The 25,155-nt window shown below is 39.2% G+C and overlaps 2 protein-coding genes across 2 annotated transcripts; one reads left to right on the top strand and one right to left on the bottom strand.

Moving 5' to 3' along the window:
- The first annotated feature begins 1,429 nt into the window (after positions 1-1,429).
- On the top strand, positions 1,430-12,680 carry chaf1a (chromatin assembly factor 1, subunit A (p150)). The gene is made up of 16 exons (XM_017702291.2): positions 1,430-1,793; positions 2,894-2,944; positions 3,702-4,327; positions 5,026-5,076; positions 5,255-5,499; positions 5,587-5,647; positions 5,851-5,919; positions 6,041-6,258; positions 6,401-6,572; positions 6,733-6,813; positions 7,538-7,633; positions 7,721-7,964; positions 8,992-9,130; positions 10,258-10,573; positions 10,771-10,855; positions 11,829-12,680. The coding sequence occupies exons 1-16, from the start codon at positions 1,724-1,726 to the stop codon at positions 11,945-11,947; spliced, it is 2,643 nt and encodes an 880-aa protein (XP_017557780.1). The 5' UTR covers positions 1,430-1,723; the 3' UTR covers positions 11,948-12,680.
- Positions 12,681-13,109: 429 nt separating this feature from the next.
- ubxn6 (UBX domain protein 6) lies at positions 13,110-23,033 on the bottom strand. Its single transcript, XM_017702290.2, has 11 exons — positions 22,951-23,033; positions 20,269-20,423; positions 19,395-19,459; positions 19,154-19,273; positions 18,962-19,059; positions 18,801-18,876; positions 18,311-18,395; positions 17,492-17,711; positions 16,880-17,010; positions 16,538-16,686; positions 13,110-14,260 (listed from the first exon to the last, which is right to left on the bottom strand). The coding sequence occupies exons 1-11, from the start codon at positions 23,031-23,033 to the stop codon at positions 14,135-14,137; spliced, it is 1,308 nt and encodes a 435-aa protein (XP_017557779.1). The 3' UTR covers positions 13,110-14,134.
- Positions 23,034-25,155: the final 2,122 nt, after the last annotated feature.

The raw sequence follows: 25,155 nt of genomic DNA, 5'->3' as shown, positions 1-25,155 counted from the left end.
ATTCACTGGCAGGCCCCTCTGGCATCTTGCACTCCTGTTTCTTATATAACAGGAGATAGAGAAAGTGGCCAGGCTTCCCTTGAACTGGCTCTGAGGTTATAACTATAGTACCAGAGCAGAGAGCAGGGTTAAGAGGAGCCTGGCCACTTCTTATTTCCCTTGTTATTTAAAAACATTTTAAAAATGACTGCAAAATATGAGAGGGTGTCAGTAAGTGTGTGTGTGTGTGTGTGTGTGTCTTGCTACTTAGTGCTAATTGGTTAAGGAGAGTAGCTCACTGACATCACAAATGTACATGAGGCGCCATTTTAAACTCCTTTAAGTGTGGTTTAAAAGCGTTTAGAAATCTAACAGCAGTGTTGAAATGTTTGCTGTTCTGTATTCTTTTATATTAAAGATGTTTAAGCATTTATAAATACTGTGCCCACATGCTCCATGTTAACCCATTTATTTTGGACTCGTGTTGGAGCGCCCTCTAGTGTTTGAGAAACCCAGAAGACATTACAAATTGTTAATGCACCTCTCTACAATGACCTGTTTTATCACTGCTGAAAAGAAGTGTCATGTCACTTGGAGGAGCTTCTCTCTAATATGATTAACTTACAACTTTTGAGGTTTGATTTGATTGGCCAGGCTGGGCTTTACACTTTCCCCAATGCAAATCAACAGAGGATGGCCATCTCCCCTTAAATTAGAGAACCTCTGACAGGGGAACCTAAAATGAGACCATTACAAACTGCTATTTTTGTTCAGCATCTAACAGACTTCAGAATAATGTTTCCTGGAAATACAAACTTTACATGATACAAATGCATTGTTACAGTGCCAGAAATCATAGTTTACTATCAAGAGTATTATGTATTTTGTATGTTTCACATGTCAAGTTTTGTTTTATTTGAAGGTGTCAATGACAGGCATGCCCAAGGTGTGGATATTGGATATGTAAAATTGACAAAAAATGCTGTCAAGGTCATGGAGGAGCCATTAGCCTGTCACTTTTACATATCATAATAATCTAAAATATTTTTGCTTTTCAAGAAGGTATAGACACCACTGGGGAATCATTTCTGTTTACCTCCTCAGTGAATTTCTGAGCTTCAGAAATGTACTGTTTTAAATTGACATAGTTGCCATGTAAGTCATATGTAGAAGTCCTTCCCCAGGCCTATTTACGTATCATATACGATTATCATTACAATCTTCTTTCCAACAGTGCAGGGTCAGTGCTGGGAATCATTCCTATACACCACTCCCGTCTCATTAAATACCTGAATTTTAAAGTATGTTATACTTATAACTGACAAATCTCCGCTGAGGTTTACAACCGTGACGGAAGAACTACAGCGCGCAGCCGTTTCCGTGGAAACGCAGAAAGAACCAATGTTAGTGCGTCTCCGGTGACGAATCGCTTCTGCGGCCAATCAGCGGCGACGAGGTGGGTTCGCAGGGAGCTCCCGCCAATTCTGAGTTAAGCGCGAGGGGAACAGCGGGGAAACGACCGGGCAGAAGGGAAAACTAACAGTCGGGAGGAAAGACGAGCACAGCGACGAAAGACTTCTACAAAATTCACATTATTCTTCAACTACAGAGTCAATGAAACATCAGACTATTACTTTTGAAGCGAAATAGCCGCCGTCGTCTTTTGTTTTCACATCTCCTAAGACGTTTTTGTTACTTCGCGGATTGCTGCACGCTAGCAGAAAGCTGCTAAGTTCCCCGACGGATGGTGGTGGTGATGCTTGCGGCCGAGGACCCATCCGTGGACGGGCCTTTAGCCTCCACGCCGCGCAGAGGTCCGAAAACCAGATATTTATTCTGCTCTTTGCGCATTTCTGTGTTGTATTAAGTAAAAGGCTCAGCAGAAGTGAATGTTAGTTGGCTGCCAACCTTGACGTTCGTATGTTTCGCCTGACTGCTAATACAGCCTGCTAACTAACCTAGCTCCAAGACGTAAGTCGTGTAGGTGGACAGCTAGCTTAGCTAAGCTAATGTAGTTAGGTGACGTTACTTGTGAAACGTTTATCCTAGTTCGCCCGTATAAGGTCTTTTATTAAGCGTCATATAGCCAATCATAGCTATAGACGTATGCTTTGATAAATGTTCTGGTTGAAATTGAGACTTTAAATTGTATACCAGTAGAAATTAATGCTATTATCCTTTAGTTAGCTTGTTAGGTTTGTCAGCCTCCTGCTAGCTAACCTAGCATTTATTTTTGTTTTCGAAATTTGACTCTACCGCTAACGTTGTTTTGCATGTCTGCGGCTTGCTTCTCTTGCGAATTATAATGTGTTTATGCTGCTTTTACCGTAGCGCGTGAGTTTGAACGTTTACAGTGAATAATCTTTAATGTCTGTTTTTCTGAGGTCAGGGCGCTGTAGGTTAGCTTGCTTGCTAAAGCACTGAGTTGTAAAGTGATGAGCCTGCTAAGCACAACCGGGCCTGCTGCGGTAATGGATTCACTGAATGGCGGGAGAGCAAAAACCAAGCGTTTTTGTTCGAGGTCACTAGTGACCCAAGTCTGGCAGTACGTTTTGTAAACATTAAAGACAGTTTATCGCATTTAATTTCTGTGGGATGCTAAGTATGCAACATGATTAGTCTGGTGAAAACCTGTTTGCTGGAAGGTAACCTTACCTTTTGAAGTAGTTAATATAAGTAAGGTCAGTACTTAAATTATATTACTAGCGTCCTTATTTTATGGCTGTCATCGTTTATCGTTCAGAAATACACCAAAATACGCGAGTAGTCGAAACATTCAGTACTGTTACGTATTGTGTACGTTTCAACGTTTGCCTTATTGCAATCTAAGTGCGCTTGACGTTGATATCATTTAGCATTGTGGCATGAGGCAGTACAAAAGCTGGTCATTCAAAATGTCGTTTTTACATTGCAGGTATGGATTGCGTGGACAAAGCAAATACCGCTGCCAAGAAGCTTGTACAAGGTAATTGTTGAGTGGAGAATCGAACCGAACTTACAGATTTTGTAATTATGATAAACGATATGCTTTTATGAGTCTTTCATTTGTATTGTCAGTACTAATTACCTCTGCAAATGGATTTAATGTAGTGCTCTTTGTAAAAGACTCATACAACTCATCACTGTACAGAGAGATCTTGATTGCAGTTTGTAAATGTATCCTTACTGGTGCTTTTTGTTTGTGCCCCAGTATCCTGATGTATATCATGCATCATTGTAAAAAGCCTGTAAGTGTCATGATATAATGTTTTTTTCCATATTGCCTCTGCATTGCCTGCCATGGCATGTACAATTTTTTTTTTTTTATGTAAAAAGATCCAGTTGACATACACAGTTGACATGTGTGTATATATATGGAAAAAAAACATTATATCATGACATAGACTTTTTTACAATGCATGATATATATCATGATACTGGGGCACAAATATATGTAATTATGTCTGTGTAAATTACACCCAAACATTGGTATCTTAATTTTGACCCCAAAACTATCACAATATCCATTAGCAGACTTCATACAGAGGGTGTTATTTGGAGCTATTGCTTTATCATGGATATTTTCAAAAATTATCTAAAAACGGTGTGTTTTGGTTCATCATGTAACATAGCTTGGCCATTTATCAATATGAAGTATAAAACCACTTTGAATTATTATAATTATTTATTTGTATGTTATTTATTCATGATTTCAAATTTGATTATTGTTTCTGTGTTTGCAGCCCGTCTTCCCTTCAAGCGACTTAACCCTGAACCCAAGGAAAGCAGAGGGACCAAAAGAACAAGACCTGGACCTTCTGCTCCACCTACCCATGAATCCAGCACTTTGGATAGGGAAAATGAAGATGTGCCCTCCCTCTCCCTGCAGCGTAGACCTGCTTTGGTAAATGGGCGTGGGCCTCTTGATTCTTTTATGAGTCAGAGAAAATGTCGTCTGGCTAGCTCTACTTCTGTTGTCACTATTGACCTAACAGAGGACTCTAACTCCACTGGTGCTGTTAAGGAACAGCCCTCACCTCCAGTGGATGCCTCGTGCCCCATTACAGTCGATGTTGCACAAAACACACAGAATGCCTTGCAGACAAAAGAACCAGAAACGGCTCATGCTGTCTCCCATTCATCAGAAGAAAATATGGAGACAAATGAAGCAGAGGATAGTGTTGTTCTCCCTGAGATGGACCTCACGCTGGAATCTGAAGCTGAGAATGAGCATGAGGAGAAGAAGCAGCCGCAGGAGGCTGACGTGAGTAAGAATGAGTCTCTGCTGTCACCTGTGTCCAGCAGCTCGGTATCACTTGTCGAGAGTTCACCAGAGCCCAGCAAGAGCACACCAACCACTCCTGCTTCTGTGAGTAGAAGGAAAATAACCGTGGTGCTTTCTAGCTCTTCTAGTTAATACTGGATTTTAATAGTCAGTTTTCCTTGTATGTTGTTTGTGCACCCAATGCCCTTAAATGAAAAGAGAGAAAGGCTAGGCGGTTTTGCCCTAATCTGTTGGAAAGTATGAGTACAGATTCACATAAAAGCAAATTTGGAATATCTGAATATTTTCAAGATCTGTAAAGAGGAAATTCTTGTATGAGGAGTTTGGCGATGCAATATGCAGGCAAGGCATGAAACATGTTAGCATTTCATGACTGCCATTTTCCTTATTTGGGAGGCGCTGAATAGTCTTGGTCATGAATGGTGCCAGTGTGAAATATACAAACATTTATGAACTACAATCAGTTAAAACCATTGTCCTGTGACTTGAGATTTTTTTTCCAGTGCATCATTCTAAAAATCTCTGAGCCAGGCATGTACTTTCCACATTATAGCATTAGAACATGACCGGGAAAAGGCTTGATCAAAATAGACCAATTTCATGTTCATTCCATTAGAAATCAAGGTCATTAGACACCCTCATTGTGTTGAGGCAATGTGATGTGTCTTGTGACAGCAAATTAAAGTGTTTGGTAGTACATTAATAGCCTTTGTCTGTTAATCTAAATGGATGTAAATTCTCATCTCAACTTTTTAAATACATTGTATAATTTCTTCTCATAGGTGCCAAGGACCAACACTGAGCAGAAAATAGTAAAAAGGCGGTCACTCAAGGTAAAGTCTTTGTTTGGAAAGTCTTTCCCAAGATAGTTCTAATTGCAATTCAGAGTTATACTTTTTTGGTTATATTTTGTGCTGTGATGCCATGTGATAACCAGTCTCCAATGCTTTGGTCCTTGTAAAGCTACTTAATTTATTCTGAAAATGGCTGTGTTCTCTCCTTGTGCCTCAGAATTCTCAGGAACTGGAAGAGAGACAACGTCAGCGGGAAGAGAAAGAACGGCAGAAACAGGAGGCTAAAGCTGCCAAAGAGAAAAAGAGAGAGGAAGCACGCAAACTGAAAGAGGAGAAAGAAAGGGAGAAAAAGGAAAAGAAAGAGAAGGAAGAAAAGGAACGACGAGAAAAAAAGGAAAGGGATGACCAAGAGAAGGCAGAGAGGCTGCGGGCAAAAGAAGAGCAGCGTAAAGTGAAGATAGAGTAAGTGGCTCAGCTTCTAGTCTGATATTTTTGTTACTATTCTGATAAGTGCTTATATAAATGGCCCCTTTTAAAAATATTTTTAAGGGCGAAACTTGAAGAGAAGAGAAAGAAAGAAGAGGAGAAACGGTTGAAAGAAGAAAAAGAGGTTAGTTTTAGTGCTTTAGTATTCATCTAGATAAACTTTCAGCTAAGTGTTGCATACTTTCTATTTAAAGGGGCTCAACCCATAAATCGTTTGTGCTCTTTATTTATAATTTGATAAAGCCTCGTCATAGTTTGTCATATAAATTTATGGATTTTTTGTGTCAAAAGTAGCAGTTCGGTACCTAATCACTGATCTCTTTTTAGAGAATCAAAGCTGAAAAGGCTGAGATCACACGCTTCCTGCAGAAACCCAAGACTCAGTTAGCACCAAAGGTATCATTTAAATTGTTTTTAAGGTCATCTTTATTATGTGAGACTTTTCTCTGTGTGACTTATTAACTAGTGATAATGTATGTCATTTTTAAAATTGAATTTCCATGGCACTGTGTTTCAGACATTGGCATCAGTGTGTGGGAAGTTTGCCCCTTTTGAGATCAAAGAGCACATGACATTGGCGCCGCTGACCCGAGTTCATTGTGATGAAGCTGTTTTAGAGGAGCTAGATCGGTATCTGACTGAACCAGATACTACACTGAATGGTTTGAAGGATTGGACAGCCCACAAACCCCGCAAGTCTGGCCCAACCAAACCCAGACACATAGACACTATGAGGTAAGACCACAGATGGGTTTAGTAATTGGATGATTATATAATGTGAGCTACAGAGATGCTGCAGTGTTGATGTGTTGCTCTTGTAAATGAAATTTCAGTGATAAGTTCCCCTTGTTGAAGCTCTACTCCATTTTGCACTTAGTGATTGTTTAGTGCTTACTGATGGCTCAAAACCAGAAGATGTTCCTGATCGCAAGTGCTGTGGACGAATGAAGCTTCTGCAATTTCATGAAAACTATCGTCCTGCTTACTGGGGCACCTGGAGCAAAAAAAGCAACTACGTATCGCCTCGCTGCCCTTTTAAGCAGGACAAGGTAAAAACCTCAGCAAATGACACTTTTACACTTATGTTTATTTTCAATTTCAATTTTTTAGTTTATGTTCAATTTATGGCTGCTCCATTAATGACATTCTCTTTCATATGTAGAAAATGAATAAATTAAAGTGGCGTGTAACAAGGTTTGTGTGCTTTAGAAACTGTTGGACTATGAGGTGGACAGTGATGAGGAGTGGGAGGAAGAAGAGCCTGGAGAGTCTTTGTCACACAGTGAGGGGGTGAGGTGTTTTTTTGTACTTCACACATGCATTCAAGCATGTTACAAGAATGCAAGGTCAAAATACTATGCTAGTTGAATTAAGCTTAAAACTAGAATGAAATGGAATATGACCTTTATTTCTGGGCAAAATTGTTTTTTTTTTTTTGTTTTGAACACAACATAGATCGCTATTGGTACCATGACACAGTCTGGTAAATCAACATGTAGCTCTGTTTTTGTTCTAATTGGCTAGTGTCAGAAATTCAAACAATCCAGAAATGGATGAGTTTCTTGTTTATTTTCATTTTCTGATGTATGCATTTCTAAACCACAAGAAGTATTATCTAGGTGACACTGGGCTACTATGCTTAAATATCAGCATCTTGTTTATTGTAGTACATTTGTAACCCTATACAAATAAACATTCTATGTAACTGCAGTTTTCTAAATGTGTGTATCAGTGTCATCATTGTTACGGTTTATGGAGTAAAAACACTTGATGCTCCCATCGGCTCAGAACTCCCATAGCACGTATTCTTAATTAGAGCATAGGTTGCTGTGTGTTCTGAGACCCAACGTCTTGTCACAAAGCGCAACTGGGACTCAAATCTTCGATCTCAGCTGTAATGCACTATGATCAATTGTGCAGACCAAGTTATTCTCAAAAACAAATGAAGCTTGCTGTTAATATGGGTACAGTAGTAATGTACTGAGTGAAAAGCAACCCTTTCGTGTTTTGTCAGGATGACGATGATGATGGAGGAGATGATGACGACGATGATGATGGCTTCTTTGTACCTCATGGGTATCTTTCAGATGGGGAAGGAGCACTTGATGAGGTATGCGTGGCTGCAACCGTTGTGAGTTGCCTTGGTCTGTTGTGATATTTGCCAGTGTAGTCATGCAACAAGTGTGTATATGTGCAGGAGGGAGGTGACCTCGAGAAGCAGAAAGTGCGACAGAAGCTGAAGGCTCGGGAGTGGGACGAACTTATGGCTAAGAGGAAGCTGAAGGTTCTGGAGGCGGTAGTGATAGGCTGTATGTGGGAGGGAGAGGAGCCATCACCAGAGTTGCTGCAGCCATATGCAGTCTGCATGCTGGAGCCTCTTCCCAGAGAGGAGCCCAGCACACCTGAAGACGACGCATCATGTCAGCAGAGAAAAGAGCAATGTGAGTTTGAATTGCGTACCGTATAAGGATACAAGACTTAACAAAATGTATTTTTGCAACTACAGTGTGCTAAGGAGTGGATTAAGATATGGTGACATAAAACGTGCAGCTGCAGAACATGCATGTGCTCGCATAGCTTGTTATAACTTTTTGGGAGATGTTTTGTCTGTGCAGTTAAGTAAAATAGTTAAATTACATCATTATTTAGAGTTATGACTGTCAGATCAAGTCTGTTGTCATAAGGCATTGTCCTGGAAGGACTTCAAAGACCACAGCACAGGTTTGATTATGCCACACGGATGCTCTGCTGATCCAAGGCCTTGTTAGTGCTTGAAGCTAACAAGCCGGTTTAAACAGCTTTGCATACAACAGCACAGGTTTGATATCTGCAAGTTTAGAACCTAAAGCCTTAAATCTGACTAAGTGAAATTGAGTAACCGTTATTGGTGTGACAAGGACATAACCTGTTTTGTGTTGAGCAAAGTTATTAGCATTAGCCTGCTAAGCTAGTTCTAGTGTAGTCAACTCCACTGTGCTCTGTGTGAAGATAGATTAAGTGAATTAGTGCTGTGCAACATTCAGTTCATCATTTAACATTTACTTAGTAATAAATTATAAAATCCAGTTAATTTGTTTTCTGATAATGATGCAGCGGGAGCTTATTTTTGTTTATGCTCTGCTAAAGATAAGCGCACATGCATTGTAGCAGAGGATGGGGTGGGTTTTAAACTGAGGGGCAAGGAGCATTTACTGTGTTTGCATAATTGTGCATGTTAATAAATATTTACATTCCGAACTGTTAAGGCTAAGGAATGCTACAATGCCATGTTCAGTATTTTTTGGGTATCAATTATTATTGATTAATAATTAATATTGGTTTGGTATTCAGAGTCATTATCACAGTGGTGTAAGGCTAATGGCAGTTTCACTTAAATGGTGGACACAGTTTTGGTGCTCTTTCTGGGGTATTAAGTTATAATACTATGATACTTGTGGGGAGTTTCATATTTCCTTTCCTGTGTCTCAGTGCTGTCCCAGCTGCTGCCTTTACTCCATGGTAATGTGAATAGCAGTAAGGTGATAATCACAGAGTTCCAGGAATTCTGTCGCCAGCAAACATCCTCACCGACTGGAAGTCCTCAGAACTCTGACAACATTCCTCCAAGGTGAGTTGGATTGCACTGCTGTTAAATGTTTTATGGGAAAAGGAGAGTCTTTGCATTTTAAGCCTTTTATTTAGAACATTTGCAGATTATTTGTGATTGGTTTTAGGCTTAACTAAGACCTGGCCAGCTTTTACCGTATGACCTGCATGCCTTAGCAAGGTGAAATGTTTGAAATTATCTTTGCAGTTATAAATGTTGAAGGCGAGTATGATTTTGCAAAATATGCTCTAGCAATTGCTCACCTTGTTTGTGTGTGTGTGTGTGTATGTATGTGTGTGTGTATGTATGTGTGTGTGTATGTATGTGTGTGTGTGTGTGTGTGTGTGTGTGTGTGTGTGTGTGTGTATATATATATATATATATATATATATATATATATATATATATATATATATATATATATATATATATATATATATATATATATTATTTTTTTTTTTAACTTGGCTCAGCAGTAGGTAGACTCAGAAGTCATTGCATCACCAAGAGAGATTGTTTTTGTTTTTTTTTTTTTTTGTTTTTTTTTTACCAAAAGACTTATATTGTGATATTGTGCATGCTATGACATTTTCTGATCATATTGCCCTAGCTGTTGCCAGTTGATTAGTAGCATAAGGGGAGAGCGGTTGTTTATTAGTCATGGTGTTAAAATTATGGCTAAAGCTTACCTAGGTAGGTTAGCCTGTATATGATTGTACTTCGTATTTTATCATTATTATTGGGATATTAGGTGTGTCAAAAATTGTTTTTGATATAACAACAACTTGCGAATCATTTTAGTTCATGCTTAGCAAGTTAAGGCATTCTGTGTATGATACATTGTGGTATGGCTTTTGTCTCTTTAGCTTGATTTGCAGTTTTAAAGGGTGCACTGCTACAAGTTTGACAACACATTAGGGCTGAGAGAGGACCTGGAATGCAAACTAAAATAATGTAGCTTAAGAGACAAATATTTATTTTTGTAAATATTAAATCTGCAGACAACACATTTAAATCATCCAATTAGGAACTAATCAAGATGGTGATTCCCCATTCTATTGTGAAAAGCCTGTATCTTAGTTCCTGATATACTGTTTTTTTTTTTTTTTTTTTTTTTTTTTTTTTTTTTTACTTTTCTTTTTTCTCAGGATTCACGTGAAGCGTCTTATTAAGGGGAACGCAGTATATGAGAAGCGCTCCACCTACAGGCGCTGCTGCTGGTACGTACACGCTGATGTTCTGGCACGCTTTGGGCAGGAGGCTCTGCCTGTGCCCTGCAAATGGACCTACCTCACCTCTGGAGCCCAGAGGTCAAGAGATGAGCCCTCAGGGCAACAACCAGGGTCACAGAGCACCTCTCCCAGTGCGCCCCAATCCACAGCCACTACCCCCTCCAACAAGAGAAAGAGTGCCAGCAACCACTCTATCACCAAATACATGAAGAAATGTGCTGACCCTGAACAGGTACGGCCTTATTTTATTTATGAGGGCTGTGTTTGTAGAAGGGGGTATTTTTTGGTCTGTCAGTTAAGGAGATGGGTGTGTGGGTGGATGTGAGTGTAGAACTATTTAAAAGTTTTGTTACTGCTATTAATATGGATAATAATGGTGGGACAAAGAGGATCATTGGTAAGATACTTTTTGTGCCATGTACCCCCTAGACTGAGGCAATGGAAACTGATGGATTTCAGGCAGACACTGAAGATGATGACGATGATGACTGCATTATTTTGAGTGAACAGTCTGGTAAGTCTAGATATTGAACTCCAATGGCCATATTAAAGAAACATCTAAACTCTGATATCTTTATCTGTCGAGGTGACATCAGTTAAGGTTGATTTCAAGAAAGTTGCTATAACAGAATAACAGTTCTGAAGTTCATAATCTTATTTCTAGATAGAGTATTACAGAAACCTGCTAACCTCACAAAAAGTCAAAACTGCTTGCCTTTTTAGTATATTAGCATCTGAGCAGTCAGGCAGTAGAAATGGTCCTTCCTTGTTAAAAGCATTAAGAATATGGATGTATGATCTAGATGTATTCTGATTGATTCTTGAAAATAAGCTGCATAATTAGATGAGAACAGCCAGTTTAGCCTATCAGAGTGGTGGAAGCAGCAAGCTGAAGCTGTACTTTTTTATTGAGTAAAAATAGAAATGAAAATGACAAGAAATTACAAAATGACATCGTAACTTTTTTAATACACAGTCGCTGCTTTCTGGAGGCTTGTCTGCATAGGTAGACGCTACAGATACTCCAGTTACCTGTCATTACCCTCAGATGTTAATGTCAATGAAAGCATGCTAAACGCATTATATTAGCAATGACTGAGAATAATGAGGAGACAGAATTGAGTATATGTTGTTTTATTAGAAGAAATAACGTGCAGGGAAAGCAAGGCTTCCTAAACTTTATGAAATATTCAGAATATTTTTGATGGATTTTAAAAAAAAAATTTTACTGCAAAATTCAGCTATGAACATAGCTCTTATTAATTTCAGTTGAGTCATTTGTCACATTGAGATGTCAGAAAATAGCATTTGGTTTAGTACTGTGAATTTTTGCAAAATCTTATCTTGAGCTTGACAGATTTTTACTTGGGACTAAAGACAGTTGTTGTAATGCAATCCCAGACCGTGAGGCCTGATTAGACTGATATCACCTACACAACGTGGAAGCCTGACATTGACCCTGTCTTGTTCTCGACTGTTTAATCTAGGATCTTCTGAACAAGATGGCCAGATGTCCACAACAGAAGCTAAGAATGCAGAGCCAGTGGACACGAAAATCAGTGACGCTGCTCTGTCCCTCCGCTGCCCCACACCAGCTACTGCTTAAGACCCAACATGTTGAGTGTGTCTTGGGGTGTGGGGGGAGCTAAAAGAATCTAGTCTACAATCAGTTGGGAACACAGTATTAAAGGCCCCTCAAATGAGCAGTCATGAAATGTTAAATTAAGCATCTGATAATTAATTGTAATATACTACCAGTGGACAATTTTAAGCTCAAATAAGCTCTTTTGAAGAGGCAGCCATGGTTAATTCTCTGCCCTGTCAACGAGTGTTGGTGGGCTTACTCATGAACATTGTCAAGGCTCTGCTGGTCCATAGTGGTCCAAACATCACAACTTTGTATGACTAGGAATAGTAGCTGCCTGCTGGACTTATAGCTCAGTGTCAGCTAATTTTTTATAACAAAGTATATATATATGTGTTTTCTTTTTTCCAGAATACTTGAACTGGGTTATTTCATTAAAAAAAGATTGTTGACAATGTATCGCACTTTTATATGCCTTTACTGTTCTTATTCTTATCTTGGCTCACATGTATGCCTTCTAAAAGTCCTTTGGATTCTGTCTTAGTTTCTTGGCGCTTTTGTAAAAAGGTAAAAATAAGACCCTGCAAGTGCTGTTTGTCCTCAAAGCTGCTAAACACAGTGTAAATGTTTCATACCTCAGTGTGTAACATTTCATTAATGGTTGAGAGGTGGAAATGTTAAATTACCGTCCGGAATTTGCAGTTGTAATAGGTGTCTTATAATACTTGTTTAAATAAAGCATTATTTAAAAAAATTTTTAATGTGAGCCACTAGCAGATGGGATGGAAAGAAATAAGTCATGCTGAAGGAAATCATGTTTGACAACACATTGCTTTTGATGTGTAAGGTTGAGTTTAGGGATGCACTGAATGGGGAATTATGGGCTGATGCTGATGTTTTTCATGTATCTACCTAGCACAGATAGATTTATAAAATGGGAAAAGGGACTATATCTGGTTTAGCATTAGGAAGAAATATAACATTTATTTCTGTATGGTTAAAAATGTAATATGAATTAAAAATGCACATCTTTTAGCACAGCCTTGTCTGAAACTATCAATTTTAAATGTCAAATCTAAACATTTTCTAAACTTTTTTGAAACTACCTGCTGATACCAATACAATTGTATTATGTTTCTCTAGTTGCTTTGTTCTTTATTGTAGTGCACAAAACTGACACATCTGACGATGCAACTTTTAAACTTTATTACATACAGTAAATTAGTTGAAGCAACAGAACAAAACTACTGTAGACAAAGTATAAGGTATTCTTTTTCTTGTGCTATCCATCATTTTCAGTTATACTTTCAACTAAAACTTGTCCCACAGCAGAAGCAAATACCTTTTAACAAGCAGGTTGCACACTTGTCCGTTACTGCTGCTGGAAACCGCTAAACAATGCAGGACAGTCTAGCTACTTGGGTGAATTAATTTCATGACTGCAATCTCAAATATTTTCACGCAGAATGGGAGTGGACATTTGCTGGTTTGTGAGGAGGTAGACTGTTGTCATCCTGGTTTCTGCAGTATTCAGAATGCAATCCTTTTGCAATGTTGTCATGATGTAGATCTTTTTCCTTTTCAGAGTTGTTAAAGGTATTTAATGTGAAATGAGTAAGAGAATAAGCAAAATGACAACTGGACAAAAAAAGTTTAGTACACTTGCTATCAACATCTGATAATGCAGATTAGTTTTAACATAGCATGTTTAATGATTCTGTTGTTAAAGTAGCCAAAGTGCTTTAATCTGTTCCACATATGTGTTTAAAAACAAACTTAAGTAAAACACAGGTTCAAATACACAGACTGGTTTTACAGCAGCATATCACAGTGCAATAGAAATGATTTCATTCTCCAGCATATCGACAATACACTGAACACTTAATAGAAATCCTTCTTGAATGAGAAACCATCACGTTCAGTCAGATAACAAAGCGACCGCGCCTTTGCTCAGCTGTAAAAGTGCCGTCTCTCCTATCTTTAGCAATGACTGTCTAAAGGAGTCATTGCTAAACTGTTTAATCACTGACTAACCATGAAGTTCTCCCACATTTCTCATTCTGTAACAGCCTATCTGCACTTGCCGTAATGCTCTGAGCCTGTGAAACTGAACTCAGGGTTGCATGGACTCCAGCAGGGAACGAGGGCTGTTAAGAGTGGAAACAGGAGGCACAGGCAGGGAGAGCAGAAGGGGAGCAGAGCTGGGGTTCAGCTCAGGGTCTTAATGTTCTCTAGCAGTTCTGGCTTTAGCACTGAACTGCTCTGTCCTCCGGCAGCAGCGATGTCTGCCTGGACCGCAGCGTCCCACGAGAAGGTCAGGAGAGCCGCAGGGGCCTGTGGAAAAGGAGGAGAGATACCATGAAAGACCATTACGAGTAGCAGCCTAATGTTATCAAAATGTGAGCGGAGATTTATCAATAGGATAACCAGACAGTATTTCAGCTTCATTTTAGGTGTCTTGACCCACAGTACTATCAGAGGCCACCCTTCATTTATTTAATTTCCTGCCAAAATGGTTGTTAAGTACAAGTTATTCATTTTTCAGGAGATATTTCTAAGGAGAGATTAGATGGAAGATAATCCACTTGCATAAGAAAAGCGACAATAAAAGGTGCGCGTTTCAAAAGTGGTGTTCAAAAATGATTAAAAAGAGAAAATGTTACAGTGCCCATCAGATAAATGTCACATACAATTTTCATCTTTGAGAGAGGAAACAATCAAGCTGCTTCAGATCTGAAAAAATCCACAGGTGTTTCTGTCCCTCTTTCCACTGTGAGAAAACAACTCAGCACTATGAGTCTGAAAGGATGTCAAGAAGCCCTCACTGAGAAAAAAAAACGGACAAAATGAAAAACTATTTGTAATTTAAATTAAGATGCTGCTGGTGTTCTTAATAGACTGTCCACCCCAGACCTCAGCATCACTGAATGTGTTTGGGATTACTTGGAGCATGAGTAGCAGAAAAGAGGCAGATTATCGGTTTAATTCTTTGTTAAATATATTTTTTCCCCAGATACTGGAAAATGAATAATTAATACTTAATGACAGCTTGGACTTGTTATTACATAAATGAAGGATGATCTCTTACTTTTGCACAGGATTGTATTTTCAAAATCCAGCAGAGATGGCACAATACCATTTTATCCCCAATACGGATACTGAAATCTTCAGTACCGGCTAATAATTAATTAATATCATTAATATTTTTTCCTTTCAAAACTACTATGCTTAAAAATTTGCTATTTTTAATTGAAGGCTTTGACTTGAGATATTCTTTTTTTCCCCTCATTCTCCACCGACTTCTGGACCAGCATTTTCTACTGATACTGACATGATACTGATTGTAGTATTGGATTGGTGCCATGTCTACGTGCAAATGCTATTTATTCAAACTTATGTGTCAAGTCTAAATAAGGCTTTAGACATAGAATTTAACAGTGAAGGTTAAATAACCATCTAAAAAGGGAAAAAGGTGACATTTGAATCCTTCTGATGGCCTGTTTCCCAATATCCAAAATACTGGCATCGTTTTTTTGTCGTCATTGGTGTCTTATAATACAGTATTACTTAAAAAACGTGATCCACAAGCTAATGTAAAGGACGTAATACACAGGATATGAAGTCATGCAAAAGTGACTGAGATTTAGTTGCACATACCGAAAGAGCAAGGATGTTACTTGTTCAACTTGTTCTGCCACTTTTTGTGCATTTAAATCAGAAAGTTTTTCCATTGCTGAGGCACTGCACAAAATATACATTGTGTACCATAATACAGTATATGCACTGTTTATGTGTAATCAACCAATCAGATCAACTTTTGTAAAATGGTTAACTGCAGTGAACTGAAATTTAGCTAATTATATGATCTGACAGGACTGCAAGAGGTTAATGGAGTACTCTGGACTAAAACTAATGTTCTTGATCTTGTTATGTAATATTCTGTAGTGCAGCATTGCATCCCTGTTCCCTTTCAGTTTGACAGAATTTCCAATTTTGTGTTCTTTTTGTGTTTTTTTGTCTCTCAGTATTCTCTGACTACAATACCCAGCATGCAGTTCATCATAAACCCATTGGAACCCCCACACCAATCATTTAAAAAATATCCTGACTCCCCTTAAATATCTCCCTCAAAAGACTTGCAGCCTTTCAAAAGTTCCTCCTACCTTCAAGGTACATTATGAAAAGACTAGGGAATATTGCTCTAGGGACTTCTGCAGCACCAATGTAGGAGGCGAATAGACATGTTAACAACCGATATGGTAAAGGTAAAATATTTAGTTCTTGCCACTGTCCCTTTAAGACACTGCAGGCAGCTAAACTTGTTTTTTAAGCAATGTAGAAAGAGGTCATTGAAGACATTTATGTTCATTTAAAAAAACTTTATATTTCTTATAAAAAAAAAAAAATCAGCGTCATCTGCAGGCACTGTCAAGTGATTTCTACTTCTAATGATCTGTCAGAGCTAAGGTGTGCTGCAGGTGTGCTGCTGTGGTCAACATGTGACCATATTTAAAAACGAGTGGGAGCGTGTACTGTCAACCCCTCCCACCATCCTTCACTCTGCCTTGTATCAGAATGTTGGGTCATCCTATTTTTTATTGACATACGTACAAGGTTACATTCATTCAGTGCCATGTCCTCATCTTCCTTCAGTTTCTGGCCACCAGGTGCCAACAGCTCGAAGGGCTGCCAGCCATTCTCCAACAAATCTCGCACAAACTGATACAGCGCTGCCACTCTCTCCCAGGCCAGGAAAGTCCCTGTTGGTATATGTTAATAAATTAGTAAAATTATTCATGCATAAATTCAGATGTGGGTATTTTAACAATGCAAAACACATTTCAAAACCATAATCACTGTCAGTGTGGATATAATAAATTCAGAGTACAGAGAGTAGCTGTAAAACGCCTCTGATTTTAGGCCATGTCTGTAAAACCCAGAGGACTCACATACCTTGTAGTATATTCCCATCTGGTAACCGTACTCTCAGGAGAGTGTAGTTGTACTTCCTTCTCTCCCTTTGCTCATCCTTTTCCCGCATGGCTTTTGTCCGCAGCATGGAGTTTCTCTCAACTATATCGCTTCTGAAAAGAGAAAATTGTTTCTTGTGAAAGTCTAAACTAGATAGATAAAACTGGTAATACTAATCAGAGAATGAGAATATCCTAGTGGTAGGAAAGGTGAGCCATTAACCGGAAAGCAGGTTCAAGTCCCAGAGTTGACCAAGCATATAAGGCAATTATTAAGCCAATTAACCTGCAGTGCTAGCTGCAGTGCTAGCTGCAGTGCTACAATATTTATATTATTTAAAATGAGTTTTGTTTTGTTTGTTCATTTCATCTTAAAGGTTGTGACAACTGAGAACTGACACTTATATCAATCAATAAAGAACTATTTCACAAAAACTATTAGACTATAATGGTAAAATCTAAATATAAAAAATGACCAGCTAATACTCATGTTTATCATAATATCAGTATCAGCGATAAACTGTTCACATGGCAGAGGCCCCAACGGAAACCAATTTCATAAACACTGATGCTCTGGATTTATTAGCTTTCATACTTCATCTGCTGTTCCCTTTTCAACTCCTCTGCAGTCAGGTTGTAGAAATCTGGAGGCAGCTCGAAACGTGTGGCATGTTGTGAGGGTCTGTAGACTTGAGGCTGGCGGTCCAGCTTGGCTCGGACAGGCTCTCCATTCTGCAGTTGCTCCTTCCTCTCCTTCATCTGCTCCAAAGCCGCAGCCTCCTGTTCCGCCAGAACTAGGAACTCTTCAGTGCCCTCTGAAGAATGATAGCAGAAAATTGAAGAGTTCAAACTCCACGTTTTAACGGTCAGAAAGTGGAAGACAATCAGAACAGCTGCTGCATGCAACTCAAGTTGACTAGCCAGCTGGCAGAGGGGCCATTGACTGTCACTTTCTGCTGCCAGCTACCAATTAGGAGATTGAACCCCCACTCATTTGCCTTACATAGCAGAAGGAGCACAATAATGTATGTATAGATGAACACATGTCACTCTTAAAATGCCTGTTGTTGCTCAGAGTCTTGTGACTATTACAAATTGTTAACACTAGCTACCCTTTAAATTGTGTGATGAATGAAACAATAACATGGTCTATAATTACTTGAAACAAAATCTCATTTCATTAAAGTACACAGAAATGTTTTCCTTCTTTTATAAATTACCATTTCAGACATGGGAGATTTTGTTATGACAATGATGTTATACATTTGGACACTGTATAGTGGTGCACATACAAAAACATTCATTTAAGTTTGTTTACCAGGGACCCCATCCATGACCCATACTGCTCACACCATCCACCAATGTTAGCAATATCATCAGGTTGTTGAATGATTACATCTTGCAATTTATTTACCTTGCCCATCCACTGGCAGCATGGCACTCTCAAATCCCAGTGCCTGCAAGAACTCCCGGCTCCCCTCAATTCCACTGACCTTCTCCTGAATGACAAAAAAATGGGTAAGGGAGAAACCCAATATGCAATATTAGCAATATGATTTGGTTTAGACAAATACCCTACTACCAGTACTTACATAGCATTGACCAAATGCTTGTTTAGTTTAGATACAGCTTCCAAGCTTAGCCATCTAAAGTACTATTTGTTTAGAAAAGTCAGTGGATTTCTCCTTTACATTTTCACCCTAGTGTCAAGAAGTCATGAGTTGAAGTGCAACAGAGGGCGGGGTAATAAGCCACTAGAACTGTTCTTAGTTTTTGATTACTGATTTTTAATGTGGTATTATTTACATAGTGTGTTACGACACATCAAACCTCAGAGAACAAATATTGCATCATACAAATGTCTCATAAGAAGTTTCATGATATCTGTGCACCAGATTACTTACCTGAAACACCTTGTTGCTGACCTTGATCTTCCTGTATTTCTCTTCTGTTGGGTTCTTACATATGTTGTCAACGTATCTGAAATGGTTTGAGAAAAACATGTCACGAGTTGCAGCCTTTTCGCAAAATACAAAAGCAAGCACACATTCTTTATGGTGCTCACTTGCTGATGATGTCCACAGCCGCCTTAACTTTCTCCCTGTCCTTGTTGAAAGTATGGATCATCATAACAGAAGCCTCCACTGGATTTTCAGAGAATCTCTGTAATTAAAAAATACCCATAGCTAAGGTTTCCCCACATAATGAGTCAGCCAAGTAGCAGAGCTGTTGATATTGTTTATGTAAATACACATACAAGGAGAATGGCCTCTTTAATGTGCACTTCTCTCTCGCTCTTTGTTAAGGTTTTCCCAGTCAGGGGGCAGATAAAGTACACTCCAGAAACAGAGAAACATGAAGGGTCCTTCACTGGAACCTGGAAAAGAATGTAATGCAGAATACATCATTAAATAAGTTAACTAAACTAAGCAAAATATAATAAGCACAGACTATATTAATTGACAGTGTCAATTAAAAAATTAAAAATTGTTTCTTGCCTCCGCATCCATGCTTTTATGTCCTGCTGCTGTGGCAGCAGCCTCTGCCTCAAGCTCCTTCCTCACTGAAACAGAAGAGATTCTTAACCAAGCCTGTAGAGATTGGTGTTCATATGATTTTGCTTCACTGACAGACCACTAGCAGGCATGGCACCCTGTTATTAAAGTACTAATAACGGTCATAGTAACTGTATTTAGTGCACATTATAGCTGCTTGGTAGGTGCTGCGCAAAACAAAGTTCTCCAGGTACAGGTGACGCCACTTAGCCACTTGTGAACCCAATTGTAATATATAATAATACTTTTACCAAATAAACCTAAAACAGGAAACATTTTTAGAAATTGAAATGTAATGAAAATCCACTAAATGGTTCCTCTTTAGTGGAGCACCTGTCTCCTTAGCAATGGTCTCAATGCCTTCTGATGGAGGATTTCTGTTTCTGGTCACAGTAGTTTCTGCCCTTACATGTTAATAGTGACAGGATTATTTCAATCACAAATGCCACCCCAATGTCTACACAGGGCATGAAATAATGGTGATACACCCAAACTGCAAGGGGATGTCAACCCCTGGTCTTTGAACAAAAAAACAAATCATTTGGGTTTAGTCGGACCATGAGAAGCAGTAAATGGGACCAAAGACTGAACTTTAGAGGTGTGGAAAAACTGAAAGCAAGTCTGGAACATATAATAAAGGCAGTATATTATTAATAATAATGGAAATGTCTCATAGGTTTTTATTACACAGCATCAATTTAAATTTGTGTCTAGAACTGACCAAACCCCACAGTAAGCAAACTTAAGATGAGCTGACACTAATTGCCTTTTAGTAATAGGGTAACAGTAGTGTGGTCAACTTCTCAGGCTAACTCACCCTGGTTCCTGATGGCATCCTGTGAAGTGTGTACGTGAGGCCGCTGGTGCTGCTCCACTCGTGCCAGTGCTGCAGCTCCGGCTCTCTGAGCGCTTTCACTGGGCGCATGACGAGGCTTTGCCTGGCTGCTAGTCTGACCCACTGGAGTCTTACTACTGAGAATGGCAACACAAACACAGGTCATATCACGCGACACTGTTATGCCTAACAACACCATTTGCTTTGGAACTAGCAGTTATAGACATCTAACCGGCTGATTCAGACCAAATGCCTAGATAGCAGGGATAAGGTGAGGAATGCAGGCAACACAGAGAAAACTGTTTGTATTGTTGACTTTGCAGAATGCTTTTATTAGCTATTAAAATTAATAGCTAATAACATGTGGTATAAGCAACTGTGCTGTGCCAAATTTTAAAAACCGGATGCCCAGGATGGTATTCAATACAACACTGAAATTTAGGAAAAAAAAAATCAATGTTCAAAACAGTAAACTGTAATTGAAACCACTTTCTTTCATGGAAATCACTGTCAATGATCAAAAAATTAAGCACCTATAGATAGATGACAAATAAAAGAAAAACCTGAACGAGTGACGAAATCTAACGAGTGATGATGCCTCCAGACAGATGTACTAAATATTACAATTAAGCAATTAACGTATATAAACAAGCTAGTGTTTCAAAAACAACAGTGACTAAAGTGAGAAATGCATTTAAATCTGTGGGAAAACCATCAGTTAACAAGTTGTAAAATTGTGCCTAAGAACGTCAATAAACATTGTGATCAGACCACCAGCAAGAACACTATACACAACTAAAGAGAGAGAGATATTCTAGTAGAGTATCAGTGCATAAAGCCCTCTTTACAAAGACAAATGCACATTTGACACTTCAGTGGTATAAAAAAAATCAAAGACACTGATCTACAGAGACGAGGGGTAAAAAGCTGGCCAGATGAGACATTCTTCGCTATATTGGGGAAGTGCTATGTACACAAAGAGAACAGCGCAGAACTTAATGCTTGACCCCGACAGTGAGGGGGGGTCTGGTGGATCTATTATGCTATGAGTGGCACGATTAGAGGAAAGGGCCACTGCGAATTAATATATTTTTCTGACTGATCACCTTTATCCTGTGATGATCTGTATCCATGGGAGTGCTCTTTTCAGGATGACACTGTCCCCATCCACAGGGCATGTGGGGTCACTAAATGGTGTAATGTGAATGACAATGATGTAAATCATGTGCCAATTTGAGCCAAATGCATTTGTGTAGTATATCATTACAGCTAAGCAATTTATCACATAAAATACTGAATATCAATTTGAACCTTGGCCTCACAGAAGAAAATCTTATCGACTGAAGAGTCTGTGAATTATTATAGCCCATTTTTTCACAATTTCTGAATCATTTGAATGGCGCACAACAGAGAGCCTGATTTCTTGGTGGTGATGGGAACCAAGGGTCATCATATCTAATACACGAACGATCAGTGAACCTACATGTGTCTTCTGAGTTTTTATATGTAATGCTAATGTGTTTGACATAGTGGAATAGTCTGAATAGTGAAAAAACTAAAAAACAAAGTTGTGTATGGGAACTTTTTGGCTTGCAAGGCCCTACATGTACCCTTCTGCTGCAAACAGACCGAAATGAATAGATTCAAGTACATTTTGTGCTAAAACTTTACCACAAAATTGAAGTGTGACTAAATGAAGTGTGTTAAATAACCTATATACAGCATATATCTAACCATTTCATGCAACAGCCTCCTGTGAGGGAGTTTTTTTTACAGGTGAACATCTGGTTCCTATCACCACCACTGAACAATTCTGACTCGGCAAGTTTCCCAAGAACAGAACACTTCACATCAAACCACATGACAGCCATTTAATTATGCAGAACTTTTTAAAATTGCTGGAATTGGAGTTGGAAGGCTGCACAGAGGACTGTTGGAGTCAGCCTTCCCACCACCATGGACATTTGCACCTCCAGATGCAGAAAAGGGGCCACTTGCATCATGAAGAACCCCACTCACCCAGCACACACACTTTTTGTCCCGCTCCCCTCAGGTAGGAGGTTGCATAGCATTAAGAGAAAAAAAACAGACTGAGGAAGAGCTTCTTCCCTGAAGCCATAAGACTCTTAAATTGCAATTAGACGTCACTGCAATGCCACTTCGTGTCCACTTATTTATCTCTGCTGCTGTACTGAATCAGTGCCTCCACTATATCACCCCTAACACATGTCACTTTATACATATCACTTATACATCACCAGTATTAAGATGTACACCTTCAACCTCGAACACATGCTGCTGCTATTTGCACCTTCTATTTATTGTTGATGTTACTTTTGGGAGTTAACTGGGACCGTGAGTACAATGTTTCGTCCCACCTCATGTACCACATGTGTTGCACATGTGATCTATCTATCTATCTTAAAAGAAGTCCATGTAGAGCACTAGGCAAGAAGTGTTCAAGCCAACGATGACTTTGCTTAACGGAGTGAGGATTAAATGGGATAAAAACCACAAACAAATCATCATCAGTATGATTTGTTTACAAACGTCGTCTCGTTACGCGTAAATGTACCTGGGTGACGTAAAGGTAGCTCAATCAGCTGAGTTTAACAGTTAGTAGTTGTCAACGCTGTTTGACTGATGTTAAACCTTCCTTTTTACCTCGCATCCTCAGTAAGTTTCTTCCCTGGACCCGCTGATTTGAATTTGATGTCCTTCTTGATGTCGTCGAAAAACTTCTTCATTGTTAGCGCAACAATATTACAAAGGAACAAATGGCTGGCTGGACATACAAATCGAGCAAACTAATCTGTTTACATGTACGGGGAGAGGGAAGGGCAGGAAACGAACCTTTTCCTCGGGTGAAATTAGTTTTTTAGCGACCTCTAGCGCCACGGCTGTATAAATCAGTTTGTGCCTTCACAACTTTGTAGAATTTTTGTAGAGTTCAGAAACATTTTGCCAACCGCGTTTGCACACTGCGGAATTAGACCTCCGCATTTAACCCATCCGTGCAGTGAAACACCCACATACATGCACACTAGTGAACACAAACTCTAGGGGGCAGTGAGCACACTTGCCCGGAGCAGTGGGCAGCCCTATCCACGGTGGCTGGGGAGCAATTGGGGGTGAGGTGCCTTGCTCAAGGGCACTTTAGTCATGAACTGTCAGCCAAGGGGATCGAACCAGCGACCTTCCAGTCACAGGGCTGGTTCCCTAACCTCCACTCTTCAGGGAACTCTTCAGGGCACTGTTGTCCTGAAGAAGCCTGCACTTTACAGACAGGTTTTCTCTGCTTTAAAACGTCAGATTCAGCACATTACGGGTAACTAGGGAAGTTATATTAGCAAGATAAATTATACTAAATAAGGAAAAGATGAAGTGTGTACTGTCTGGATGTAAGAAATGCTAGTTGTAATAAATGTGTCAACAGCTGGGCTTGGCTCTAGTGTTTTGGGGGCTCTAGACTGGATGTTTTGGGGGCCCCCGTCTGCCTAGGGAGCCTCCCAGACCTACACCTGTATGCAATTTGAAAACAAAAGGGAGAATAAGTTTTACTCAGAGGATTCAAGCTATTGTTTGAATGATCAAAGTTAGCAACTTATTTAATGTGTCTTATTCATGTTTTAGCTATCTGTATGACCAAATATGGCCATGGCCCATCCATCCATCCATTTTCTAATCCGCTTCTCCGTCAGGGTTGCGGGGGGTTGCTGGAGCCTATCCCAGCAGTCTTCAGGTGGAAGGCAATGGCATGTTTATTTATTTATTTTCTCTAGTACCTAATTTGTTTGTGTTTATTATGGTTTTGCAGAGTTACTGTGTGTAAAATAACCAACTCCATAACACCCATCTTAATGTAGTGTATATTTGTTATATGTGTACATTTTAGATATAGTCTTTAATAAACATTCTGACTTTGTTTATGTAACATCAGCAAAACAGCTAGCTTGCTAATGTGCTGTAAAATTACAGGCTAACTAATAACATGACCAGCACATGTGTAAATTATGTCCAAAAGAAGGCAATTTTCTGTATTTTTTGTTGGATAGTAAAGTACGCTGTTTGACATTCCAATATATTACAAAACAATTGAGAAAAACAACCAGATTGACTGCTATTTGTTTTCTAAACAAAACAAAACAAAACAAACAAACAAAACAGTGGCATAACCTCTCAAAAGGAAACCAAAATATTTCTTTATCTTTTAGGGGGGTTTTCTACTTATCTTCGCATGTTATGAAACATAATTACCAGTCGCTTTTCCCCCTCATTACAGTATCTTGTATGAAAATATTATTAACTTGTAAAAATCAGCTACAAGTTGTTAGGGCCCCCCTGGTGGCAGTGAGCCTCTAAGCAGCTGCTTATGCTGCTTATTAGATAGTGCCAGCTCTGTCAATACTTTTCCTGCTTTTGCGTACTATCCATAGACCGCTATTCAAATTTCTATCTTGCTCTTACATTTTTACATTTTTATAATGTTTATGAAAACAGTTATGAGTCATAAGCTTTGTTAACACTTTATAAAACTAATTTTTTGCTGCATGTGGTAAATAATCTGCCTCCACACAGGTTCCACTATTTTTCACATACTATAAAAATGTAGGGCAGACATAGTGGCACAGCAAGAAGGGCTTGGGTTTGATTCCCGGCTAGGGGACAAGGGTCCTTTCTGCGTGGAGTTTGCCTGTTCTCCGTATGTATGTGTGGGTTTCCTCTCACAATCCATAAACATGCTGTCTGGAGAATTGGACATGATAAATTACCCCTAGGTGTGAGTGTACGTATGTATGTATGTCTGTATTCCCTGAAATTGTCCAGGGTATTTACTGCCTTCTGCCCAATGACCGCACCACGACCCAG

Source organism: Pygocentrus nattereri, chromosome 15, assembly GCF_015220715.1.
Source record: "Pygocentrus nattereri isolate fPygNat1 chromosome 15, fPygNat1.pri, whole genome shotgun sequence".
In the NCBI taxonomy this organism is placed as follows: domain Eukaryota; kingdom Metazoa; phylum Chordata; class Actinopteri; order Characiformes; family Serrasalmidae; genus Pygocentrus; species Pygocentrus nattereri.
Note: the sequence above shows the minus strand (reverse complement) of the source record. Positions and strands in the feature narration are given on the sequence as shown.